This window comes from Neofelis nebulosa, chromosome 4 (genome assembly GCF_028018385.1).
Source record: "Neofelis nebulosa isolate mNeoNeb1 chromosome 4, mNeoNeb1.pri, whole genome shotgun sequence".
Classification (NCBI taxonomy): Eukaryota; Metazoa; Chordata; class Mammalia; order Carnivora; family Felidae; genus Neofelis; species Neofelis nebulosa.
The window spans coordinates 55,372,670-55,396,737 of NC_080785.1; the positions used below are offsets into that span (position 1 = coordinate 55,372,670).

Genomic DNA, 24,068 nt, shown 5'->3' on the forward strand with positions numbered 1-24,068 from the left:
CTCTTCCTCTCCTGTCTTTCTGCTGGCCTCTCTGACCATCTCATTTCTTCTAGGTGCCCTGCTCTTACTTACTCTAATAGGTTTCCCTGTGGTTTGGACCAGAGAAGTGGTGCTGCTCGCTGCGGGGTGAGAGGCGCGGCCTCTTCACGCCCTATTGAACATACGTAGACAGCATGTGGGCTTGCGCGCTTTGCCCTGTAAGTCCCTCGTTCACCCACCCACCGCCTTCCTCCCACAGGGCAACACTTGCCATCAGTGCAGGCAGAAGACCATCGACACCAAGACGGTGTGTCGGAACCAGGGCTGCGGTGGGGTCCGAGGACAGTTCTGTGGGCCGTGCCTGCGGAATCGCTACGGGGAGGACGTGAGATCTGCACTGCTGGACCCGGTAGGAATGGTGTGCGCACTTGTGAACTGGACCGGCAAAGAGAGGCAAGCTGAGATGGATGGGGCTCTCAGGACCCTTTATGATCGGGGACCTGTAGCTGCAGAGCTCAGTCTACCCCTTGACACTCCAGAGGAAAAAAAAGGGTTTCCTTCTGGAAAGAGAGCAAGCTGACCAGTAGGGCAGAAGAGATGACTGGGTTTTCCAGGGTCCAAGCCTTGCTTTCCTACCGTTATGGTCTGTCAGGTGCACCTGTGTGGCTTTCCTCCAGCAGCATGGCTTACCTCAGGTGAGGCCAGGGGACAGGTGTGTGTCACTGTGTGCCTGGCTGTCGTCTAAGGTGTTTTCCTAACACAGTCGACTTGCAGTTGTTACTAAGTCATTTAAATTTATGAAGTCGAGTATTTAACCTCCCAGGCCCTCAGTTCCCTCCTTGAAGTGAGATAATAGTATGGTTAGTATGTATCCGCTTGAACCTAGGCAGTCTGGCCCAGAGTCTGTGCTCTTACTTGACCCCTGCCGTGTGACCTCTTTCACAGCAGTCATGGGGTAAATCGCTGTCCCCATTTAGCAGATGAATATAGACCACGACTCTGGTTATGTGGTTTAGGAAGTAGAAGAGCTAGAATTCACACGTCCATCTCACTGCTCTTTTGTACTCCTAAAATCTCCACAGTGTGAAGCAGGCGTCTAATTTTCTGTGTTTCTCCACACGTGGGACCCTGGGTGATCAACCTCTCTGGGCCTTTTGAATCATGGGGAGGAGACTCGTTTAGTCACCCTGTGCCATATACTAGAAGTATCCTGTGACTGAAGGTTGGAGGAGAGACCAAGTGAGCCGGGCTTGAGCACAATGTAGGTAACAGGGGAAACTGCTCTTCCAGGATTGGATGTGTCCTCCCTGCCGTGGGATCTGCAATTGCAGTTACTGTCGCAAGCGTGATGGCCGCTGTGCCACAGGGATCCTCATTCACCTAGCCAAGTTTTATGGTTACAATAATGTCAAGGAATACCTGGAGAGGTAAGTCACAGGTCACAAATGGAGGCTGTCATCTCCAGCTCCAGCCGGGGAGACCGTGGAGGCCGTGGAGGCGGGAGTGGTTGCTATATTTCAGGCAGATGCTTAAAAACCATCTTGAGTGCCATCCATTTCCTAGCTGCTTGCATTAGAGCAGCTCAGGGCTGATGTGTTCCCTCTTGGAACGTTTCCCTCCTTTGCTAGGATCTTCAGCTTTGGCACTGCCTGTATCCCCAGTTCCCCCCTCACTGTGTAAAACAGAAATGGAGGCGAGCAGGCTGAGGGGAGAGGTTGGGGCAAAGCGCGTGGTCCACACGGTTACTGCTTTCCAGGGCTGAGGAAGCTGCGTGGGATTCTGCAGTGTGGTTTGGCGAGCGGGAGTGAGGCCCGTGGCTCCTGCTGCCTGGCCGAGGAGTCAGGGCAGGCCTGCCGCAGAGGGGCTGGGCTGGGCTGTGCACTCAGGGTGTGTGTTGAGCCTAGAACCCGGCTTTGTGTTCGTCTCCATACCCATCACACTGACGCCTCCCTTCTTTTCCTCAGCTTACAGAAGCAGCTGGTAGAAGATAATTAAGAACAAAACCAGCCACCTCACCGTAAAGAACTCTAGCAACATATGCCATCCCACGGGTGCCTACGATTTCTTCCAGTTGTGTTTTTATACAGAAGTTGTTTGTAGATCTAAATACTATTTTTTTAAAATTGTTTATATGCTTGAAAAGGTTTCTCAGGAAGACGGCAAAGCAGAGGAATCTATTAACATATATCCACGGGCCCCTATGCGTAGTGAGTGGTTTAAAAGCATCTGCATATGACAAAAACACAGCTTAAATGGGGTGGAGTTAAAGTCCAGGTAAGTTCCAGGGCAAACGTTGTGTAAGCAGCTCTTGCCTTTGACACTATTTGGTGCCTTGATCTTTACCTCCCAGGCAGTGACCACAGTTCAGACCAGGTAGTTAGTGCCTCTCTGGGTCATTGGAAATTTATGTTAAAGAAAGAATGTTCTCTTAAATTACAAAGTGCAATTAACCCATAGATCTTGAGTACTAGAGTTTTATTTTTATTGAAAGTCACCTGTCACCTTACTGACACTGGAGGCCTGGGGACACTGCTGGCCGGCAGGACCGTCTGCCTCTTCCTTCAGGATTCACCTGCTGCCTGAGGTCAGGGGCTTCTAGATTTTTTTAATTTAAAAAGATTTTGTTTATGTGCAAGAACTCAAATCCCACTTTCTGATGGGGAGACCGTTAAGGACGGTGTTTAAGCAAAATTAACGCACATGTAAGTTACTTAAAAATTCCAGAAGCTGGAGTGTGTTTTATGGCTCTCAGTAAATTAATGTGTGCGGCCCCCTGGCCAAGGCCTGTGTTGTCTGAGCCTGAGGGCCATCTCAGGCTTCCAGCAGCAGGGCCACGCCTGCCAGGACCCATTTGGCCGCCTTGTCTTTGCTTTTCAATCTGAAGGTCCACACGTAGGTTGGGCCCCTCATTTTGGTTTTGTACACCGGGCATTCATAGGTGTGTTTAGTTTCCTGTCTGTCTGTGGGTATGGCTTTTGCAAAGATAACCGGCATCACAGATGTTAACTCCTTGAGGCAGGCATCAGCAATGGTTCCTGACTGTGTGTCCCATCTGGCACCTATAGCAAAAACACAAGGATTGCAACAGTGTGGTGTGTTGGAAGCAATAAATGTTCAGTTTTGTCGTTACTGCTTGTCGGCTTCCTTACTGGTGTGGGAGGTTGAGGGGTGCCACAGAAACACTGGAGGCAGGGCTCAGGGTTCCACGTCTAAACTTTCCTTTGAAAAATGAACTAATTTGAATTCAAAAGATCTAAACCTTGTTTGAAAACAGACTCTCCAAGAATTCAGGCACAATAAAGCAAATGAGTTTGCCCTCTCTTTAAAAAATTGAATTCTTCAAAATGAATGCATTTCCTCCCAACCGCCATCTTAAGGGCTTAAAGAAATCTTGTAGTAAAATGTCAGAGTGAAGTGACAGTTTTTAATCATTTCACAATCTTTTTAGTGTAGGTCCTAATGCCACAGGTAATTTAACACTAGATACAGATGCAGATTGAAGTGACAGCCATCACCCTACGTGCCTTAAAACTTGGCTGACATTGGACCCAGATCCTGGCATTAAATGTGGTGAAACGAGGTAGACGACTGCTAGATGTAAGTGAGTACAGAGGAGTGGAGTAAACCAAGGACAGATACCAACTTGCAACTGATCGACGAAAGCTCCTAAATTAAAAACTACACCGGGGCGCCTGGGTGGCGCAGTCGGTTAAGCGTCCGACTTCAGCCAGGTCACGATCTCACGGTCCGTGAGTTCGAGCCCCGCGTCAGGCTCTGGGCCCATGGCTCAGAGCCTCGATCCTGTTTCCGATTCTGTGTCTCCCTCTCTCTCTGCCCCTCCCCCATTCATGCTCTGTCTCTCTCTGTCCCAAAAATGAATAAACGTTGAAAAAAAAAAAAAAACTACACCGGTGCTGCTGGTGCTATCTTACCTTCCATGAGGAGCCCGTGGAGATAGGCCCCTTCCCGTGGAGGATGGCCATAATCTTCCTTGGTTTTTTTGGTAACATCAACAGTCAAGCACATTTTGTCCAGGGGCCACTCATTTTTGCGAGCCATGGTCTGCATGATTGCTATGGGAAGAGAAGGAGCAGGAAATGGGATGTAGTGGTAAAAGGGCTCTCAGGGGCCCACAGCTGCCTTTCTGACTGAGGCATTGTGCTGTGCTTCGGGTTCCTGGAAATGTGCGTGTGGCTGTGCTAGACTGATGGCCAACTGAGGCCTGCAGGACACCTCCCTGCTTGTGTACATGAACTTTTTACTGGAATAGCCAGGCCCATTTGGTTACACGGCATCTGGTTTTGCACTGTGGTGGCAGAAGGGAACCACTGGAGAAGAGACCCCGTGGCCTTTGACAGAAAATGTTTATATCCCACTAAACGTGGCTGCTATGCTTGGAACTTTACTTTCTCTGCACACCCAGCTATCACTCCTGCCCCTCCCTCCTGTGTCATGAGCACTGGGGAGCAGGGCAGGTGAGGCAGGATTTGTGCCAGAAGCTGGGGCCACCCAGTTGGAGCCCTTACCAGTTAAGAAGGACTGAGGGTTGAAGAAGCCAGGAAGCCATACCACAGCTGGAAGGGCAAGATCGTGGGTCCAGGTTTCAAGTTCCCGGCATCGCAAAAGGAGGTCATTAAACCTGGTGAACACGAGGTAGGAGGAAACAAATGCACTTTTTAGTAATATAGTTTTCCGATAAGGTGAAGTAGATTCTTAGAGCATGAACAGGGGAGGGTCAGAGAGAGAGAGACAGAATAGGAAGCAGGCTCCAGACTCCGAGCTATCGGCACAGAGCCCGATGTGGGGCTCAAACTCACGGACTGTGAGATCATGACCTGAGCCGAGGTCGGACACTCAACCAACTGAGCCATGAGGGTGCCCCGATGAAGTAGATCCCTTTAAAGAGATTTTTTTTTTTCCTGTTGAAATTTTATAACTATTACCACCAGGGACAAGAAACACTGAGGAATGTGGAAAATTCATCTCTACTTAATTTTATTTAGATGCTCTTAGTGATACATGGTAACCACACCCAGGTGATGTGTGTATAATCCACCTGACAGGCTCCAACAGAGTGTGGACAAGGTGTGTGCGTGGCAATGCATGCGTGTGTGTGTAAGGATTGGGGTGGGAGGGATGGCTGCTGGGAAGGGCAGAGGCAGTAGAGCCCAGACAGTGGACTTTCCATATACAATAGTCAGGAATGGGGAGGAGAAAAAGCTAGTAAGGGGAAACCACACCTCCGAGCCTCTGCATGACTGTGGTTTGGGAAAATGAGGTTTTTTTACCCAAGTTCAGAACTCATCACAACAGTTTTTCAAGGAACAAGACCAACTCTCACAGAGGCTATGGGAAAATGAGCTGCTCTGATAAAATCAGGAGACCTGTCAAGCTTTGAAATGTAGGATTCAGGGCTCCCAGAAAGAGAAAATGGAGCGTGGGTATGTTAAAGCCAGCAGGGAGTTCTCTAGGATGAGGGCCATGCGGGCTAGCCCTGAAGTTTCCTGGCACCTGGTTTGGTTACGTGTTACAAAAGCAGCAAGGCTGATGCTCACATTCACACTTGGGTCACTACAAGTTTGTTGTAATGCCTGCCAGTTTACAGCATGGCTCTTACCTGCCCCATGCCAGTTCTTCCAAATCTCTGGTTTAGGGAAAACATAATTGACAAGGCAACGAATAGGAAAAGCAAAGACTTTCAGGGCCACTTGGGTGGCTCAGTTGGTGAAGCATCTGACTTTGGCTCAGGTCATGATCTGGTGGTTCATGAGTTCAAGCCCCGCATCAGGCTGTGTGCTGACAGCTCAGAGCCTGGAGCCTGCTTCCGATTCTGTTTCTCTCTGCCCCTTCCCTGCTTGTGCTCACTCTCTCTCAAAAATAAATGAAACGTTAAAAAATAAAAAAAAGCTTTTTTATCTAAAAATGTTACCACAAGAGGCTTTGCATTGTAGCCAAATTACAACAAGAAGTTTTTAAAAAGGGAAATGATTGCCTGTGTAAACAAGATTCTGGTTTGGAAATGACCAGGTAAGAAAAAGGAAATTAGGAAGAAAAACATTTTAAAATGAAATGGAAAATACACAAAAATAAACTCAGAATGGATGAAAGACCAAAATGTAAGACAGGAAGCCATCAAAATCCTAGAGGAGAAAGCAGGCAGCAACCTCTTTGACACTGGCCACATCAAGTTCTTTACACATCTCCGGTGGCAAGGGAAACAAAAGCAAAAATGAACTGTTGGGACCTCATCAAAACAAAATGCTTCTGCACAGGGAAGGAAACAATCAGCAAAACTAAAAGGCAATTGACAGAATGGGAGAAGATATTTGCAAATGACATATCAGGCAAAGGGTTAGTATTCAACATCTATGAAGAACTTATCAAACTCAACACCCAAAGAACATAATCCAGTGAAGAAGTGGGCAAAAGACATGAATAGACACTTCTCCAAAGAAGACATCCAGATGGCCAACCGACACGTGAAAAATGCTCAACATCATGCATCAGGGAAATACAAATCAAAACCACAATGAGCTGTCACCTCACACAAGTCAGAATGGCTAACATTAACTCTTGCAACAATAAATGTTGGTGAGGATGCGGAGAAAGAGGATCTCTTTTGCACTGCTGGTGGGAATGCAAGCTGGTGCAGCCACTCTGGAAAACAGTATGGAGGTTCCTCAAAAAATTAAAAATAGAACTACCCTACCACCCAGCAATTGCACTACTAGGTATTTATCCAAGGGATATGGATGTGATGTTTCAAAGGGGCACATGTACCCCAATGTTTATAGTAGCGCTATCAACCATAGCCTAAGTATGGAAAGAGCCCAAATATCCATCAATGGATGAATGGATAAAGAAGATTGGTATATATATACAATGGAATATTACTCGGCAATCAAAAAGAATGAAATCTTGCCATTTGCAACTACGTGGATGGAACTGGAGGGTATTATGGTAAGCAAAATTAGAGAAAGACAAATATCCAAATATCCAGGGAGGGGGACAAAACATAAAAGACTCTTAAATATAGAGAACAGAGGGTTGCTGGAGTGGCTGCAGGAAGGGGGATAGGCTAAATGGGTAAGGGGCATTAAGGAATCTAATCCTGAAATCATTGTTGCACCATATGCTAACTTGGATGTAAATTTAAAAATTAAAAAATGAAATGAAAAACTTGTGTACAATTTGAGGAAATTTGGGTTTTCCTAAATTACAAATTTGACTCTCTAAAATCAGGGACATACCATATTTCCAGGAAATGTGACCAAGAAAAATCAATGCCAAGACACATTTTAATATAGACCAAAGACAGAGAATCCTCTGGATAGCAAGGAAAAAACATGAAGTCTTTTAGAAAAGGAGAAAGAAAGTCAGCCACAGACCCCTATACAGCAGCATTTGATCAGAGCAAGCCACGCTGCCTACAAAGCCCCCAACAGTGAGTGGGTTCAACTTTTTTTTTTTTTTTTTTTTTTTATAACCAGCCAGCCTGTCCTTTGAGTATAAAGACAGCTCATTATATGGCATAAAATAATGGCAGCAAATCCAATGAACAAGAAGGCTGAATGATCCAGCAAATAAAAACAAGAGGGATCTGAAGGACTCAATATATTTAAAACCCTGAGAAAGAAACTAGAATAATAGTCGTAAAAACAGGAAATTACGAAACCAAGTTGGGTACTTTCTCTGATTTCAGTATAAACAACTTGGAATTGAAAAATTGATTTTGGGCAATGAAATTTTCTTTTTTAATTAAACATTTTTTTTTTTTAACATTTGTTCTTTTTTGAGAGATAGACCGTGAGTTGGGGAGGGGCAGAGAGAGAGGGAGACAGAGAATCTGAAGCAGGCTCCAGCCTCCGAGCTGTCAGCACAGAGCCTGACATGGGGCTCGGACTCACAAACCCTGAGAGCACAACCTAAGCCGAACTTGGATGTTTAACTGACTGAGCCACCCAGGTGCCCCGAGGACAATAGAATTTTAAAAGTTAAGGGGAGAGACACAGTAAACCGGAAACCATTGAAGACAAAATGAAGTCCCCCCACCCCCCCAGAAGTAATGAGATCAACCAGGATATAGCAGAGACAGAGACTGAAAATAAGAGTTCAGATAAGTAAACACAATGAAGATTATGAGGAAGATGGCATTTATTGGGAGACATAAGGGCTGAGAATTTTTCAGGGTGGAAGCAATGGGTAGACATACACACTTATAATAGCACACAGGAGCAAGTAGGATACAATTTTAAAAGCCCACATCTAAATACATCAGTAAAACTGCAGAACATCAATAGTAAAGAAAAAAATCTTAAGAACTTCCCCAGAGAAAACAGATTAGTTGTGAAGGGATGACAAGTGCACTTAAGAACAGTCTCATCAGCTATAATAAATGCCAGAAAACCATGGAGTTAGCAAACTCAAAGCACCGAAATTATTCGTATGCTGGAACTGGAGGTTACCCATAGTACAAGAGCGTAGGGAAAAAGATTCTGATAAAGAACACCATTTACTCCCCACCATATATACTGAGAGCCCTGGTATAGATATTGTATTTCAGTGAAAAGAGACGGGGGCCCAGAACAAAGGAGCCCAGAATCAGATGTAAAAAGCAACAAAGGAGCAAAGACATCAACACATGTTGTCAAAGCAAAAATAATACTATAAACAAAAATATTATGGTTTAAAATAAGGTTGAATTACAATTGCAGACCAGAGGAGGCCACAGGGAGATTAAAGTGTTGACTTTACATTATATTAGAACAGTCAACTATGGGGGTACCTGGGTGGCCCAGTTGCTTGGGTGTCTGACTTCAGCTCAGGTCACGGTCTCATGGTTTGTGAGTTCAAGCCCTGCACAGGGGCTCTGTGCTAACAGCTCCTGGAGCCTACTTCCAATTTTGTGTCTCTCTCTGCCCCCTTTCCCATTTGCACTCTCTCTCTCTCTCTCTCTCAAAAATAAACAAACATTAAAAAAGCCAAGTGTGTAGGCTACAATGTAAAGCGTCTCTACTAAAACAACAAGGATAAGCATGTAATAAAACTATTAAACTGACAGAAGCCTGAAAAACATTGGAATAAAAGTAGAAAAATATAGAAATAAGCACAAAATAAGATGGAAGTCCAAAGTTACCATTATGACAAAACTTAAGTACAATATAGTTTTTATTGGAAATATAAAATTTGATTTGGGGGGCACTTGGGTGGCTCAGTCAGGTAAGCATGCAACTTCAGCTCATCTCATGGTTTGTGAGTTCAAGCTCTGCATTGGGCTCCATGCTGATAGGGCAGAGCCTGCTTGGGATTCTCTCTCCCTTTCTTTCTGCCCCTCCCCTCCCCTCCCCTTCTCTCTCAAAACTAAAAAAAAAAAAAAAACTTGGACATCCACAGCATTCACAGAAATCCAGTGAGTAGCTTTGCTCACTCTTCCTGCCAGTTGTTTGTTGCCATCTGTGTTCCTTCCACATTCTACCTTCCTTTTTTTTTTTAAATTTTATTTTTTAGTTTTTAGAATTTACATCCAAGTTAGTTAGCATATGGTGCAACAATGATTTCAGGAATAGATTCCTTAATGCCCCTTACCCATTTAGCTCATCCCCCCCGCCACAACCCCTCCAGCAACCCTCAGTTGGTTCTCCATATTTATGAGTCTCTTCTGTTTTGTCCCCCTCCCTGTTGTTATATTATTTTTGTTTCCCTTCCCTTATGTTTATCTGTTCTGTGTCTTAAAGTCCTCATATGAGGGGCGCCTGGGTGGCTCAGTTAGTTAAGCGGCCGACTTCAGCTCAAGTCATGATCTCGCGGTCTGTGAGTTCGAGCCCCGCGTCAGGCTCTGTGCTGACAGCTCAGAGCCTGGAGCCTGTTTCAGATTCTGTGTCTTCCTCTCTCTGACCCTCCCCCGTTCATGCTCTGTCTCAAAAATAAATAAATGTTAAAAAAAAAAAAATTTTAAAAGTCCTCATATGAGTGAAGTCCTATGATTTTTGTCTTTGTCTAATTTCACTCAGCATAATACCCTCAGTTCCATCCACGTAGTTGCAAATGGCAAAACTTCGTTCTTTTTGATTGCCGAGTAATACTCCATTGTATATATGTACCACATCTTTTTTATCCATTCATCCATCGATGGACATTTGGGCTCTTTCCATACTTTGGCTGTTGTTGATAGCGCTGCTATAAACGTGGGGGTGCACGTGTCCCTTCGAAACAGCACACCTGTATCCTGTGGATAAATGCCTAGTAGTGCAATTGGTGGGTCATAGGGTAGTTCTATTTTTAGTTTTATGAGGAACCTCCATACTGTTTTCCAGAGTGGCTGCACCAGCTTGCATTCCCACCAACAATGCAAAAGAGATCCTCTTTCTCCGCATCCTCGCCAACATCTGATGTTGCCTGAGTGGTTGATGTTAGCCAGTCTGACATGTATGAGGTGATATCTCATTGTGGTTTTGAACTGTATTTCCCTGATGAGTGATGTTGAGCATTTTTTTTCATGTGTTGGTTGGCCATCTGGATGTCTTCTTTGGAGAAGTGTCTATTCATGTCTTTCACCCATTTCTTCACTGGATCCTTTGTTTTTTGGGTGTTGAGTTTGATAAGTTCTTTATAGATTTTGGACACTAACCCTTTATCTGATATGTCATTTGCAAATAGCTTCTCCTATTCTGTCGGTTTCCTTTTAGTTTTGCTGATTGTTTCCTTCACTGTGCAGAAGCTTTTTATTTTGATGAGGTCCCAGTAGTTCATTTTTGCTTTGATTTCCCTTGCCTCTAACGATGTGTTGAGTAAGAAGTCGCTGCAGCCAAGATCAAAGAGGTTTTTGCCTGCTTTCTTCTCAAGGATTTTGATGGCTTCCAGTCTTACATTGAGGTCTTTCATTCATTTTGAGTTTATTTTTGTGTATGGTGTAAGAAAGTGGCCCAGGTTCATTCTTCTGCATGTCACTGTCCAGTATTCCCAGCACCACTTGCTGAGGAGCCTGTCTTTATTCCATCGGATATTCTTTCCTGCTCTGTCAAAGATGAGTTGGCCATACATTTGTGGGTCCATTTCTGGGTTCTCTCTTTTGTTCCATTGGTCTGAGTGTCTGTTCTTGTTGCACCTTCCATTCTTATGTTGGCACACCTCCCTACACAGCAAACACCTGGCTGCCTATGTGGCAGTTCCAAGGTGTACACATTTTCAGTGTGTAGCCCACAGCGGGTCTTGAACTCATGACCCTGAGATCAAGAGTTGACACTTAACCAAGTGAGCCTTCCAAGTAGCCCAAAGTTTTGTTTTTAAGATTTTATTTTTAAAGTAATTTCTATACCCAACATGGGGCTTGAACTCACAACCCTGAGATTAAGAGTCACAGGCACCCCTCATTTGGAATTCCCACGGGGCCTTCCAATTTAAGGTTCAGAGGACCATTCTCGTTCATGGAAGAAAGACTTAGGAAAGTATGGATTAAAGAAAATTCCATACCAAAAAGACAGGAATGGAGGGAACCTTTCAAACTTTGTGTGTTGACTATGAAGGCCAAGGAGCAGTTGGAGAGAGCCCTGGCTGTGAGGGAGCTGTGAATGTTCATCCATGGCTTTGGGACACCTCTCTCCACTCACAGCCACACACAGAAGCAGTTGGATTTATGGTGTACTCTACTATGAGCTTTTAAAAGTCAGCTTTGAGATGGCATTGGTAATCACTGGCTTCGAAAATAAGGTATGAAGGGACACGAAAACAAACTCAGGTTACCTCCCATGGCCATTTAAATAACTGAATGAAGGAATTTTATTCCCTACATTTTTGACATGATAAACTGAGAAATTAGGAAGGTCAGGTATTTTGTTCAAGATTAAATAGCTAATAAGGGGCTGTGACCCCTTGCTTTGACCCTGATTTTCACCTGATTTTTCACTGATTTTTACCTTTGGAGCAACCCACGAAAGACACTCAGGAACAACTGGTGGTAGTTTGCACAATTATGCAAAGTACAGCCCCAAAGTACTCATAAAGTATAGCCTTCACAGTTCTTCTGACACAACAGTAACTCAGAATGCTGAACCAGCACCCAGGTGGAGAAAGGCCAGTGGGAGCAGGGAGGGGGTCGCTTACCAGTGGGCCAGGCCGTAAGTAGATGGATACGCCAGTTTGCTCCAAGCGTCTGGCACTGTGTCATAACTCAGCTGGGACTGCTGGGCTTCCATGTCAGGAGATAACGTCAGCTCCCCCTTGCATGGAGAAAAGAGGACACATAGTGAGTGCCCTCCAATGTGGGAAAACCTGCTCTGGTACCACTTTTAAACTCACCTTCCAACCAAGGTCTAATTGTTGAAGTGACACACGGATTTCCCGAAGAAGAATATTCATCCTCTCACATTCTTGGAAGCAAACAAGAACATAGGGGCTTCTGTTTGAGGTTTTTTGCATTATCTCCGCCATGTTGAACTCTTCTGGAAGTTTCTCCAAAATGTCATCCAAGACATTCTTAACCTTAAATCATTAACACACACAAAATTTAGCTCCTTTGTATTTCGTTTTTTAAAAGATTCTTTTAAAGTTTATTTTTGAGAGAGAGAGAGAGAGAGAGAGAGAGAGAGAGAGAGAGAGAGAGAGAATATGAATTCCAACCAGTCTCCATGCTGTCTGCACAGAGCCCTACGTGGGGCTTGAACTCAGGAAACCACGAGATCACTGCCTGAGCCAAAACCAAGAGTTGGATGCTTAACCAATGAGTCAACGAGGTGTCCCCTTTGTATTTCATTTTTAGTCACAGGGACACTATCCTTGATGTTTGGAAGTCCCAGAATCTATCCCACAACTCCCAATGATGCTTGCTAATGCATTAAAAACATGTCCGCCACTCCGTGGAGGTGGGCAGATGCACTGCCAACTAGCTCAGCTACCTGTACATGACCGCAGCCCCTCCCCTTCTTTAGATCCCACCAGGGAGGAGCTACTATTTGTAGTTTTTTCACTGGTAGCATTTGGGGAATTGAAGAACTGTCATGAATTCCATTTCACTTGTGCGTGTCAAGACACAATCAGAGGAAGTGGAACCCCAACATCTGGGTATTACGTTTTGTAATCCGCTAATTAAAAAAAAATCATTTTGAAAGTCACACAAACCGGAGAGGGAAGATGGCGGCGTAGGAGGACACTGGGCTCACCGCGCGTCCTGCTGATCACTTAGATTCCACCTACACCTGCCTAAAGAACCCAGAAAACCGCCAGAGGATTAGCAGAATGGAGTCTCCAGAGCCAAGCGCAGACGAGAGGCCCACGGAAGAGGGTAGGAAGGGCAGCGAGGCGGTGCGCGCTCCACGGACTGGTGGGAGGGAGCCGGGGCGGAGGGGCGGCTCGCCGGCCAAGCGGAGCCCCCGAGTCTGGCTGGCAAAAGCGGAGGGGCCTGACGGACTGTGTTCCGACAGCAAGCGCGACTTAGCGTCTGGGAGGTCATAAGTTAACAGCTCTGCTCAGAAAGCGGGAAGGCTGGAGGACAAAGGGAGGGAGAGCTGCTGAGCCCCCGGACGACAGAGCTCAGTTTGGTGGGGAACAAAGGCGCTCGCCAGCGCCATCTCCCCCGCCCATCCCCCAGCCAAAATCCCAAAGGGAACCAGTTCCTGCCAGGGAACTTGCTCGCTCCGTGCAAACACCCAACTCTGTGCTTCTGCGGAGCCAAACCTCCGGCAGCGGATCTGACTCCCTCCCGCTGCCACAGGGCCCCTCCTGAAGTGGATCACCTAAGGAGAAGCGAGCTAAGCCTGTCCCTCCCGCCCCGTGCACCTTGCCTACCCACCCCAGCTAATACGCCAGATCCCCAGCACCACAAGCCTGGCAGTGTGCAAGTAGCCCAGACGGGCCACGCCACCCCACAGTGAATCCCGCCCCTAGGAGAGGGGAAGAGAAGGCACACACCACTCTGACTGTGGCCCCAGCGGTGGGCTGGGGGCAGACATCAGGTCGGACTGCGGCCCCGCCCACCAACTCCAGTTATACACCACAGCACAGGGGAAGTGCCCTGCGGGTCCTCACCACTCCAGGGACTATCCAAAATGACCAAACGGAAGAATTCCCCTCAGAACAATCTCCAGGAAATAACAACAGCTAATGAACTGATCAAAAAGGATTTAAATAATATAACAGAAAGTGAATTTAGAATAATAGTCATAAAATTAATCGCTGGGCTTGAAAACAGTATACAGGACAGCAGAGAATCTCTTGCTACAGAGATCAAGGGACTAAGGAACAGTCACGAGAAGCTGAAAAACACTTTAAACGAAATGCAAAACAAAATGGAAACCACGACGGCTCGGATTGAAGAGGCAGAGGAGAGAATAGGTGAACTAGAAGATAAAGTTATGGAAAAAGAGGAAGCTGAGAGAAAGAGAGATAAAAAAAAATCCAGGAGTATGAGGGGAAATTAGAGAACTAAGTGATACACTAAAAAGAAATAATATACGCATAATTGGTATCCCAGAGGAGGAAGAGAGAGGGAAAGGTGCTGAAGGGGTACTTGAAGAAATTATAGCTGAGAACTTCCCTGAACTGGGGAAGGAAAAAGGCATTGAAATCCAAGAGGCACAGAGAACTTCCTTCAGACGTAACTTGAATCGATCTTCTGCACGACATATCATAGTGAAACTGGCACAATACAAGGATAAAGAGAAAATTCTGAAAGCAGCAAGGGATAAACGTGCCCTCACATATAAAGGGAGACCTATAAGACTCATGACTGATCTCTCTTTTGAAACTTGGCAGGCCAGAAAGGATTGGCACGATATCTTCAGTGTGCTAAACAGAAAAAATATGCAGCCGAGAATCCTTTATCCAGCAAGTCTGTCATTTAGAATAGAAGGAGAGATAAAGGTCTTCCCAAACAAACAAAAACTGAAGGAATTTGTCACCACTAAACCAGCCCTACAAGAGATCCTAAGGGGGAATCCTGTGAGACAAAGTACCAGAGACATCACTACAAGCATAAAACATACAGACGTCACAATGACTCTAAACCCGTATCTTTCTATAATAACACTGAATGTAAATGGATTAAATGCGCCAACCAAAAGACATAGGGTATCAGAATGGATAAAAAAACAAGACCCACCTATTTGCTGTCTACAAGAGACTCATTTTAGATCTGAGGACAGCTTTAGATTGAGAGTGAGGGGATGGAGAACTATTTATCATGCTACTGGAAGCCAAAAGAAAGCTGGAGTAGCCACACTTATATCAGACAAACTAGACTTTAAATTAAAGGCTGTAACAAGAGATGAACAAGGGCATTATATAATAATTACAGGGTCTATCCATCAGGAAGAGCTAACAATTATAAACGTCTATGCGCCGAATACCGGAGCCCCCAAATATATAAAACAATTACTCATAAACATAAGCAACCTTATTGATAAGAATGTGGTCATTGCAGGGGACTTTAACACCCCACTTACAGAAATGGATAGATCATCTAGACACACGGTCAATAAAGAAACAAGGGCCCTGAATGATACATTGGATCAGATGGACTTGACAGATATATTTAGAACTCTGCATCCCAAAGCAACAGAATATACTTTCTTCTCGAGTGCACATGGAACATTCTCCAAGATAGATCATATACTGGGTCACAAAACAGCCCTTCATAAGTTTACAAGAATTGAAATTATACCATGCATACTTTCAGACCACAATGCTATGAAGCTTGAAATCAACCACAGGAAAAAGTCTGGAAAACCTCCAAAAGCGTGGAGGTTAAAGAACACCCTACTAAAGAATGAGTGGGTCAACCAGGCAATTAGAGAAGAAATTAAAAAATATATGGAAACAAACGAAAATGAAAATACAACAATCCAAACGCTTTGGGACGCAGCGAAGGCAGTCCTGAGAGGAAAATACGTTGCAATCCAGGCCTATCTCAAGAAACAAGAAAAATCCCCAATACAAAATCTAACAGCACACCTAAAGGAAATAGAAGCAGAACAGCAAAGGCAGCCTAAACCCAGCAGAAGAAGAGAAATCATAAAGATCAGAGCAGAAATAAACAATATAGAATCTAAAAAATCTGTAGAGCAGATCAACGAAACCAAGAGTTGGTTTTTTGAGAAAATAAACAAAACTGACAAACCTCTAGCCAGGCTTCTCAAAAAGAAAAGGGAGATGACCCAAATAGATAAAATCATGAATGAAAATGGAATTATTACAACCAATCCCTCAGAGATACAAACAATTATCAGGGAATACTATGAGAAATTATATGCCAACAAATTGGACAACCTTGAAGAAATGGACAAATTCCTAAACACCCACACTCTTCCAAAACTCAATCAGGAGGAAATAGAAAGCTTGAACAGACCCATAACCGGCGAAGAAACTGAATCGGTTATCAAAAATCTCCCAACAAATAAGAGTCCAGGACCAGATGGCTTCCCAGGGGAGGTCTACCAGACGTTTAAAGCAGAGATAATACCTATCCTTCTCAAGCTATTCCAAGAAATAGAAAGGGAAGGAAAACTTCCAGACTCATTCTATGAAGCCAGTATTACTTTGATTCCTAAACCAGACAGAGACCCAGTGACAAAAGAGAACTACAGGCCAATATCCCTGATGAATATGGATTCAAAAATTATCAATAAGATACTAGCAAATCGAATTCAACAGCATATAAAACGAATTATTCACCATGATCAAGTGGGATTCATTCCTGGGATGCAGGGCTGGTTCAACATTCGCAAATCGATCAACGTGATACATCACATTAACAAAAAAAAAGAGAAGAACCACATGATCCTGTCAATCAATGCAGAAAAGGCCTTTGACAAAATCCAACACCCTTTCTTAATAAAAACCCTTGAGAAAGTCGGGATAGAAGGAACATACTTAAAGATCATAAAAGCCATTTATGAAAAGCCCACAGCTAACATCATCCTCAACGGGGAAAAACTGAGAGCTTTTTCCCTGAGATCAGGAACACGACAGGGATGCCCACTCTCACCACTGTTATTTAACATAGTGCTGGAAGTTCTAGCATCAGCAATCAGACAACAAAAGGAAATCAAAGGCATCAAAATTGGCAAAGATGAAGTCAAGCTTTTGCTTTTTGCAGACGACATGATATTATACATGGAAAATCCAATAGACTCCACCAAAAGTCTGCTAGAACTGATACATGAATTCAGCAAAGTTGCAGGATACAAAATCAATGTACAGAAATCAGTTGCATTCTTATACACTAACAATGAAGCAACAGAAAGACAAATAAAGAAACTGATCCCATTCACAATTGCACCAAGAAGCATAAAATACCTAGGAATAAATCTAACCAATTGTAAAAGATCTGTATGCTGAAAACTATAGAAAGCTTATGAAGGTAATTGAAGAAGATTTAAAGAAATGGAAAGACATTCCCTGCTCATGGATTGGAAGACTAAATATTGTCAAAGTGTCAATACTACCCAAAGCTATCTACACATTCAATGCAATCCCAATCAAAATTGCGCCAGCATTCTTCTCGAAACTAGAACAAGCAATCCTAAAATTCATATGGAACCACAAAAGGCCCCGCATAGCCAAAGCAATTTTGAAGAAGAAGACCAAAGCAGGAGGCATCACAATCCCAGACTTTAGCCTCTACCACAAAGCTGTCATCATCAAGACAGCATGGTATTGGCACAAAAACAGACACGTAGACCAATGGAATAGAGTAGAAACCCCAGAACTAGACCCGCAAACGTATGGCCAACTCATCTTTGACAAAGCAGGAAAGAACATCCAATGGAAAAAAGACAGTCTCTTTAACAAATGGTGCTGGGAGAACTGGACAGCAACATGAAGGTTGAAACTAGACCACTTTCTCACACCCTTCACAAAAATAAACTCAAAATGGATAAAGGACCTGAATGTGAGACAGGAAACCATCAAAACCTTAGAGGAGAAAGCAGGAAAAGACCTCTCTGACCTCAGCCGTAGCAATCTCTTACTCGACACATCCCCAAAGGCAAGGGAATTAAAAGCAAAAGTGAATTACTGGGACCTTATGAAGATAAAAAGCTTCTGCACAGCAAAGGAAACAACCAAACAAAACCAAAAGGCAACCAACGGAATGGGAAAAGATATTTGCAAATGACATATCAAAGGGCTAGTATCCAAAATCTATAAAGAGCTCACCGAACTCCACACCTGAAAAACAAATAACCCAGTGAAGAAATGGGCAGAAAACATGAATAGACACTTCTCTAAAGAAGACATCTGGATGGCCAACAGGCACATGAAAAGATCTTCAACGTCGCTCCTCATCAGGGAAATACAAATCAAAACCACACTCAGATATCACCTCATGCCAGTCAGAGTGGCCAAAATGAACAAATCAGGAGACTATAGATGCTGGCGAGGATGTGGAGAAATGGGAACCCTCTTGCACTGTTGGTGGGAATGCAAATTGGTGCAGCCGCACTGGAAAGCAGTGTGGAGGCTCCTCAGAAAATTAAAAATAGACCTACTCTATGACCCAGCAATAGCACTGCTAGGAGTTTATCCAAGGGATACAGGAGTACTGATGCATAGGGGCACTTGTACCCCAATGTTTATAGCAGCACTCTCAACAATAGCCAAATTATGGAAAGAGCCTAAATGTCCATCAACTGATGAATGGATAAAGAAATTGTGGTTTATATACACAATGGAATACTACGTGGCAATGAGAAAGAATGAAATATGGCCCTTTGTAGCAACGTGGATGGAACTGGAGAGTGTGATGCTAAGTGAAATAAGCCATACAGAGAAAGACAGATACCATATGGTTTCACTCTTATGTGGATCCTGAGAAACTTAACAGAAACCCGTGGGGGAGGGGAAGGGAAAAAAAAAAAAAGAGGTTAGAGTGGGAGAGAGCCAAAGCATAAGAAACTGTTAAAAACTGAAAACAAACTGAGGGTTGATGGGGGGTGGGAGGGAGGAGAGTGTGGGTGATGGGTATTGAGGAGGGCACCTTTTGGGATGAGCACTGGGTGTTGTATGGAAACCAATTTGACAATAAATTTCATATATTACAAAAAAAAAAAAAAACCAAAGTCACACAAACCAAAAATGCCCTTTAAGCTTGAGCTAATTCTGGTGACTTTATGATGTTGCCCTTTCCAACTGACACAGCCTAAAATTTGGGGAAGCAGTTTAGATCAACGTTTTCAACAACGAGGAAGCCTCTGTCTTCTTTACTTATTGCCCTGAAGAAATAAAAATCTTATATATTAAAGACGCAAAGATGCATACAGTAGTTCAATGTGCATGCTTAGTCTATCTGGTCTCACTGAGCTACAGAAAACCAACAAATACCTAAAGTAGACAAGAGAGTGAAGATAGTGCTGTCTGTCTTCAGCCCCAGGCCACTTTCCCTCTCCCACTGATTTCTGGGATTACTGCCTACGGTTCTGACAGGATTAACAGCAAGTTGCTTTAGCGCCCGGCAGGTAATTTTTCAGGTCCTGCAGTCTTATTCTTCTACAATAGCTGCACAAAGTACAAAACAGTTTAATAGGCAAGTTAGGTAAAGGGGTGGCTTTTGGAATCAGCTGGAGTTTGATTTCCTTCATTGGCCCTTTCTAGCTGTCTAGCAAATCACCTAAACTTAATTCCGTAACAGGGATCCTGATAGTACTCAGAGCTGTTGAGAATTAAATGGTTTCTTCCTAAAGCACTTTCTTAAGTGCTTAGCATACAGTAAGCACTCAATAAATTCGTTGCTACAATCTGTTTGCCTATTTGGGGTGTTGAGGTATCTCAAGAGGTTTGCTTTGTAGTTTCTGGTTTAACGGTCAGCTTCTTTGTTGGAAAGAATGAAGCCCAAAAAACAAAATGAAGACCTCATCTACCTCTCTGCTTGTGTTAATACTATAGCTTTTGCCAAATGGGTGATTTTTTTTCTTTTTCATCTTCTTAAGAAAAAAAAGGTGTAACATTCAGATAAGGGAGATGTTAGTATATGGGATAATACACCACACAACAAATCCTAAAGCCTCTAAATGACAACGAGTGCCTCAACAAATGGCCATATTTCAAGAAATAATACAGAAAATTCCTGAGACCTCACGATAAGGAGATCTGAGAGTGTGTTCCAACAACCTGATCCTTGTCCCTCAAATCCTGATTAATAATTGTGAGAGGGGAATATGGGCTAATTTATGTGGGGAAAAATAAACTAGTAAGGTTTTAAGTTAACGAGAAATAAGATTTTAATCTAAATGTAAAAAAAGATAGCATTTGATGTCCATTTCTCATCCCCATCATTCTAGGCAATAGATACCTTCAAAAGAATAACGCTAAAAGCAAAACAAAACAAACCACCACCACCACCACCAAAAACCAATGCCAGTCTCCCAAGATAATCTGATAAAGACATCATAAAATGACAGAGCCAAAAACACACAGAGTAAAAAAGCAAGTCACAGATTTGGAGAAGAGGTTTGCCATACGTCTATCTGACAAAGGACACACGTTGAGAACAGAGTCCTTACAAATCTGTAAGAAAAACATTGACAACAATTTTTAAAAAATGGACAAGAATCTGGAACAGGTACTTCACATGAGATTCTACCCACATGGCTATAACCCCATGAAAAGATATTCAGCATCATCCCTTGACTAAGGAATGCAAAGTTAAAACCATGATGAAATACTACCTTTCACAAAACCTCAAGGAAAGAGAACAGGGGACACTTGCACACTGCTGGTGGGAGTGTAAGTGGTACAAGCACTTTTGAAAACTGCTTGGGAATATCGACTGAAACTACATGTTACACCCGGTGATCCAGCAATTCCACTTCTCAGCAGAGAGGGTAAGAAGTATGAGTGGATGCCTCTGGGAGTTGCCAGTGCTGGGTGACAAGAGATTACAAGAATGTTCATGGCTGGGATATTCGTAATAGTGAAAAGCTAGAAAGAACCCAAACATCCAACTACTATAGAACGAAGAAAAAATGGCATATGCATACAATAGAATATGAAACAAAAATGAATCACTAACCCATGCAACAACATGGGTGAATCTCACAAATATAACACAGAATGAAAGGAGCCAGACCTAAATAAGTACACAGTGCATGAATGCATGTATTTGAAGTTCAAACACAGGCAAAGCTAACCTATGGTGACAGAGGTAAGATGAGTAGTTACCTTTAGATGGGAGAGGGAGGGATATACTGACCCTGAGTGTTGGAAATGTTATGTATTTTGATCTAGGTGGTGGTGAGATAGTTGTATAGAAAGGGAGAAATTCATTGAGTTGTACACGCAAGATTAGTTCCACAAAAAAAGAAAGACCCTCTACCTTTTCTTCCGTGGACTGCCCCAGCTCCTCACTGACGAGTGCATTCCTGGGCTGCATCTCCAGCAAAGTTCTGAAGAGAGTGTTCGACATCACTGTCAGGAATTCTATTTCAGCATTTGGGTGGAGGCCATACAGTGCTGGGCTTTCTGGAGGAAGCCTCTCCTCTATGTACTGGTGGTAGCCTGAATAATCTAGATTAGGTGGGGCTGCAAATCCTGGGGCCAGCGTCAGTTCATCTTCCACCTTCGACCACAAAGGAACAGAGTCAGTTATTCCAAGTCTAATTGGGCATGAATCTTCACATCCTAAAATATTTTGAGAACGCTCTTAACAAGAAGGTCCCGGTGCGATGCTGGATAGGTAGCGGGCTCTCTAAAATGTTTCACAACCCTTTTGTAGTTTGATCATTTGGCCCTGTGTTTGGCACCAGGCTGACCTCTGGGGAGGAGTCCAAGGAACACACATGAATCCCTGCCCCGAGAAGCCTTAGTCCACAGTTTGCCCAGGGCAACATGGTACCTGAACATAGCTGAACCATCTGCCATGTATTGGTCACCCCATCAAATGCTTCAAGTCACTGATTATCCCACACATCTGCAAACATTTTGTAGAGAGAAATGGAAATTAGGAGTAACTTCCCCAGGCAAGATGTTTGATTTAAATCTTAATTCTGAATGCATCTTAGTATGGCTCTATAGATTTTACTTTCCTAATGTACGCACTTGCCATAATACTCTTCAAGTTATTTTTTACACGATACAGAGTTCTGTGTACTCATACTGAATAAACAGGAGTGTGTATATGTAAGTAACAATTTAGAGGGCACTATCTACAAAGGGTCAGCTCAGTGACACTTCCTCATGCCTTTGAGCCACTCAGGGTAGAGTCCACACTGCTCGCCTCCAGATCCACAGACCCGGGACCGGTGTTGGCACATACTGATGCTCAGTACACAGGTGCCTAATGAATGAACGGTGGGAGTGAGGAGGCATTTATCATACCCATGTACTTCATTAAGGCTGCGGTAGAGGAAGACATTCCACATAGAGGAAGGATCTAAAGAAAGGCAATGTAAAGAGCAATACCAAACCTAAGTTATGTGAATACAGTTCTTCAAAAGGTGACAAAAGAATTTACGGACATGATTCTCTTACCAGCGAGGAACAGAGCCAGTCAAGTACTTAGAATGGACTACCTCACTCAGCATAATCTCAGATTTTTACCTGATGTTTTTAGTCGCCAGGGACCCTAACAAACCTGTTTTGATTTTCCTAATCTCTCTTGCTACTAATTCTGGCTCCATGTGCTTAAATGTACAGAGGGGTGTGACTTTTAACACTCACCTAATGGAGCTATTTTAGGCTTAGATTTTCTAAGTCATTTTCTGAAATCGGGGTTTTTCTCTCCAATTTTGTACCTTGTGCCATCTGGTCCCCTCACTCTCACCCAGAGGCAAAGCGAATATGCATGAATGTTTATTCAGTACTAAGTACTCATCACCTAGTATACCACAACAAGCCTTGGAAATATAAAAGGTTCATATAATCTAGTTCTTAAGGGACTCACTGTCTGATGGGGGACAAAAGAAGTGATTTTCTTCACAAGCATGTCACCTGTGAATAATGGCAGTTTGTTCCTGCTCAGACCTGCAATTCCAGGTTTCCTAGAGAGCCTGAGGCCTCAGAGACAATGCTCAGTGGCTGGCTGTGAATTCCAAAGGCTTTTTAAATATTTGAGTCAGCATTTCTCTTTTGCACTAGGAAGATTTCCAAGTTAATCTAGTCTTTTATTTTGTGACAAACAGAAATCTTGACTAATGCATATGAGAAGGAGCAGCTCGGACCATCTTCCCCACCAGCATCTATTAGCTTGGTTTGTTTCACTCATTGATCTGCATTTTCTATCATTTCACATTTATATATCAGAATAATCAATTGCCATCTCACTGATTCAGGGTGACCAAAACAGAACTGTGAGGGACAGTTCAACTCACATTTTTATTCTACAAGATAAATTAGTCAAAATAAAAATATGGGCACAAAATACCAATAATGAAACCAAAAGTTAGAATACATACAAACCAAACTTTATTCTCTAAAAACAAGGACCTGGTCTTCCCCGATGGTGCTCACTAGACTGTTGAAATTTTAAGAGCCACAGTTAAATTGCCTTTCAATTAAAAACAGAGTTTTAAGCAAAGAAACAAACCCAAAAGTGGAACCACTTAAAAACGTTAAAATGCCATGGGGACTGCAAATTTGTTTCAGTGCATATTCCTACAGTGCTGGTGGGAATGCTAATGGCTGTACTTTCTGGAGAGACGGGCAGTCTTTACAAACAGGCCCAAAGTGCCTTTTATATGTTCGTTAATGAGCAAAACAAAAGAGCCACAAAGGAAAGGTAAGGGCTTGAGGTTTACAGCCAGCCAGATGTGGTTCAGTTCCCATCCCTGAAAGGTTTGGTTGCTGGTGGCCTTTCAAAATGACAGTTTATCTGAGTTTCAATCTTGTCAGTGAAGTGATGTTCCTCATAGCAGCCTACTGATAGTGGCTGTGGGAATTTACACGTGTGCAAACAGCTAGGCATGCAGTAAGCAGACTTTTACGTTAGTTAGAGTCTTTTCTGCGTCCTAGGAACATTCAGGTACATTTTGATTTTCTGGAAGGAAAAAGACAACCTGAAGAAAGTTCCACTCTTAATTCCTACTACGATGTCAAAGTTTGAAAAGTGAGTTTTAGTTGATACGGGTACATATGTGTTCTCTTTCTCCTTTAAGAACACTGTAAAG

General features: G+C 43.4%; 2 protein-coding genes across 7 annotated transcripts in view; one reads left to right on the forward strand and one right to left on the reverse strand.

Moving 5' to 3' along the window:
* The window catches only part of CDCA7L (cell division cycle associated 7 like), a 38,626-nt gene extending 36,191 nt beyond the window's left edge, over positions 1-2,435 (forward strand). For all 4 annotated transcript variants that reach the window (XM_058724857.1, XM_058724856.1, XM_058724855.1 and 1 more), the window contains 3 exons: positions 239-388; positions 1,270-1,406; positions 1,944-2,435. In XM_058724857.1, coding sequence (XP_058580840.1) covers positions 239-388; positions 1,270-1,406; positions 1,944-1,974 — 318 coding nt within the window. In that variant the 3' untranslated portion in view covers positions 1,975-2,435. The remainder of the gene's footprint in view (positions 1-238; positions 389-1,269; positions 1,407-1,943) is intronic.
* A 4-nt stretch (positions 2,436-2,439) lies between these two features.
* Positions 2,440-24,068, reverse strand: part of DNAH11 (dynein axonemal heavy chain 11) — a 367,119-nt gene continuing 345,490 nt past the window's right edge. For all 3 annotated transcript variants that reach the window (XM_058724852.1, XM_058724850.1, XM_058724851.1), the window contains 6 exons: positions 21,281-21,523; positions 12,274-12,456; positions 12,079-12,194; positions 4,506-4,618; positions 3,912-4,052; positions 2,440-3,038 (listed from right to left, as the gene is read on the reverse strand). In XM_058724852.1, coding sequence (XP_058580835.1) covers positions 2,791-3,038; positions 3,912-4,052; positions 4,506-4,618; positions 12,079-12,194; positions 12,274-12,456; positions 21,281-21,523 — 1,044 coding nt within the window. In that variant the 3' untranslated portion in view covers positions 2,440-2,790. The remainder of the gene's footprint in view (positions 3,039-3,911; positions 4,053-4,505; positions 4,619-12,078; positions 12,195-12,273; positions 12,457-21,280; positions 21,524-24,068) is intronic.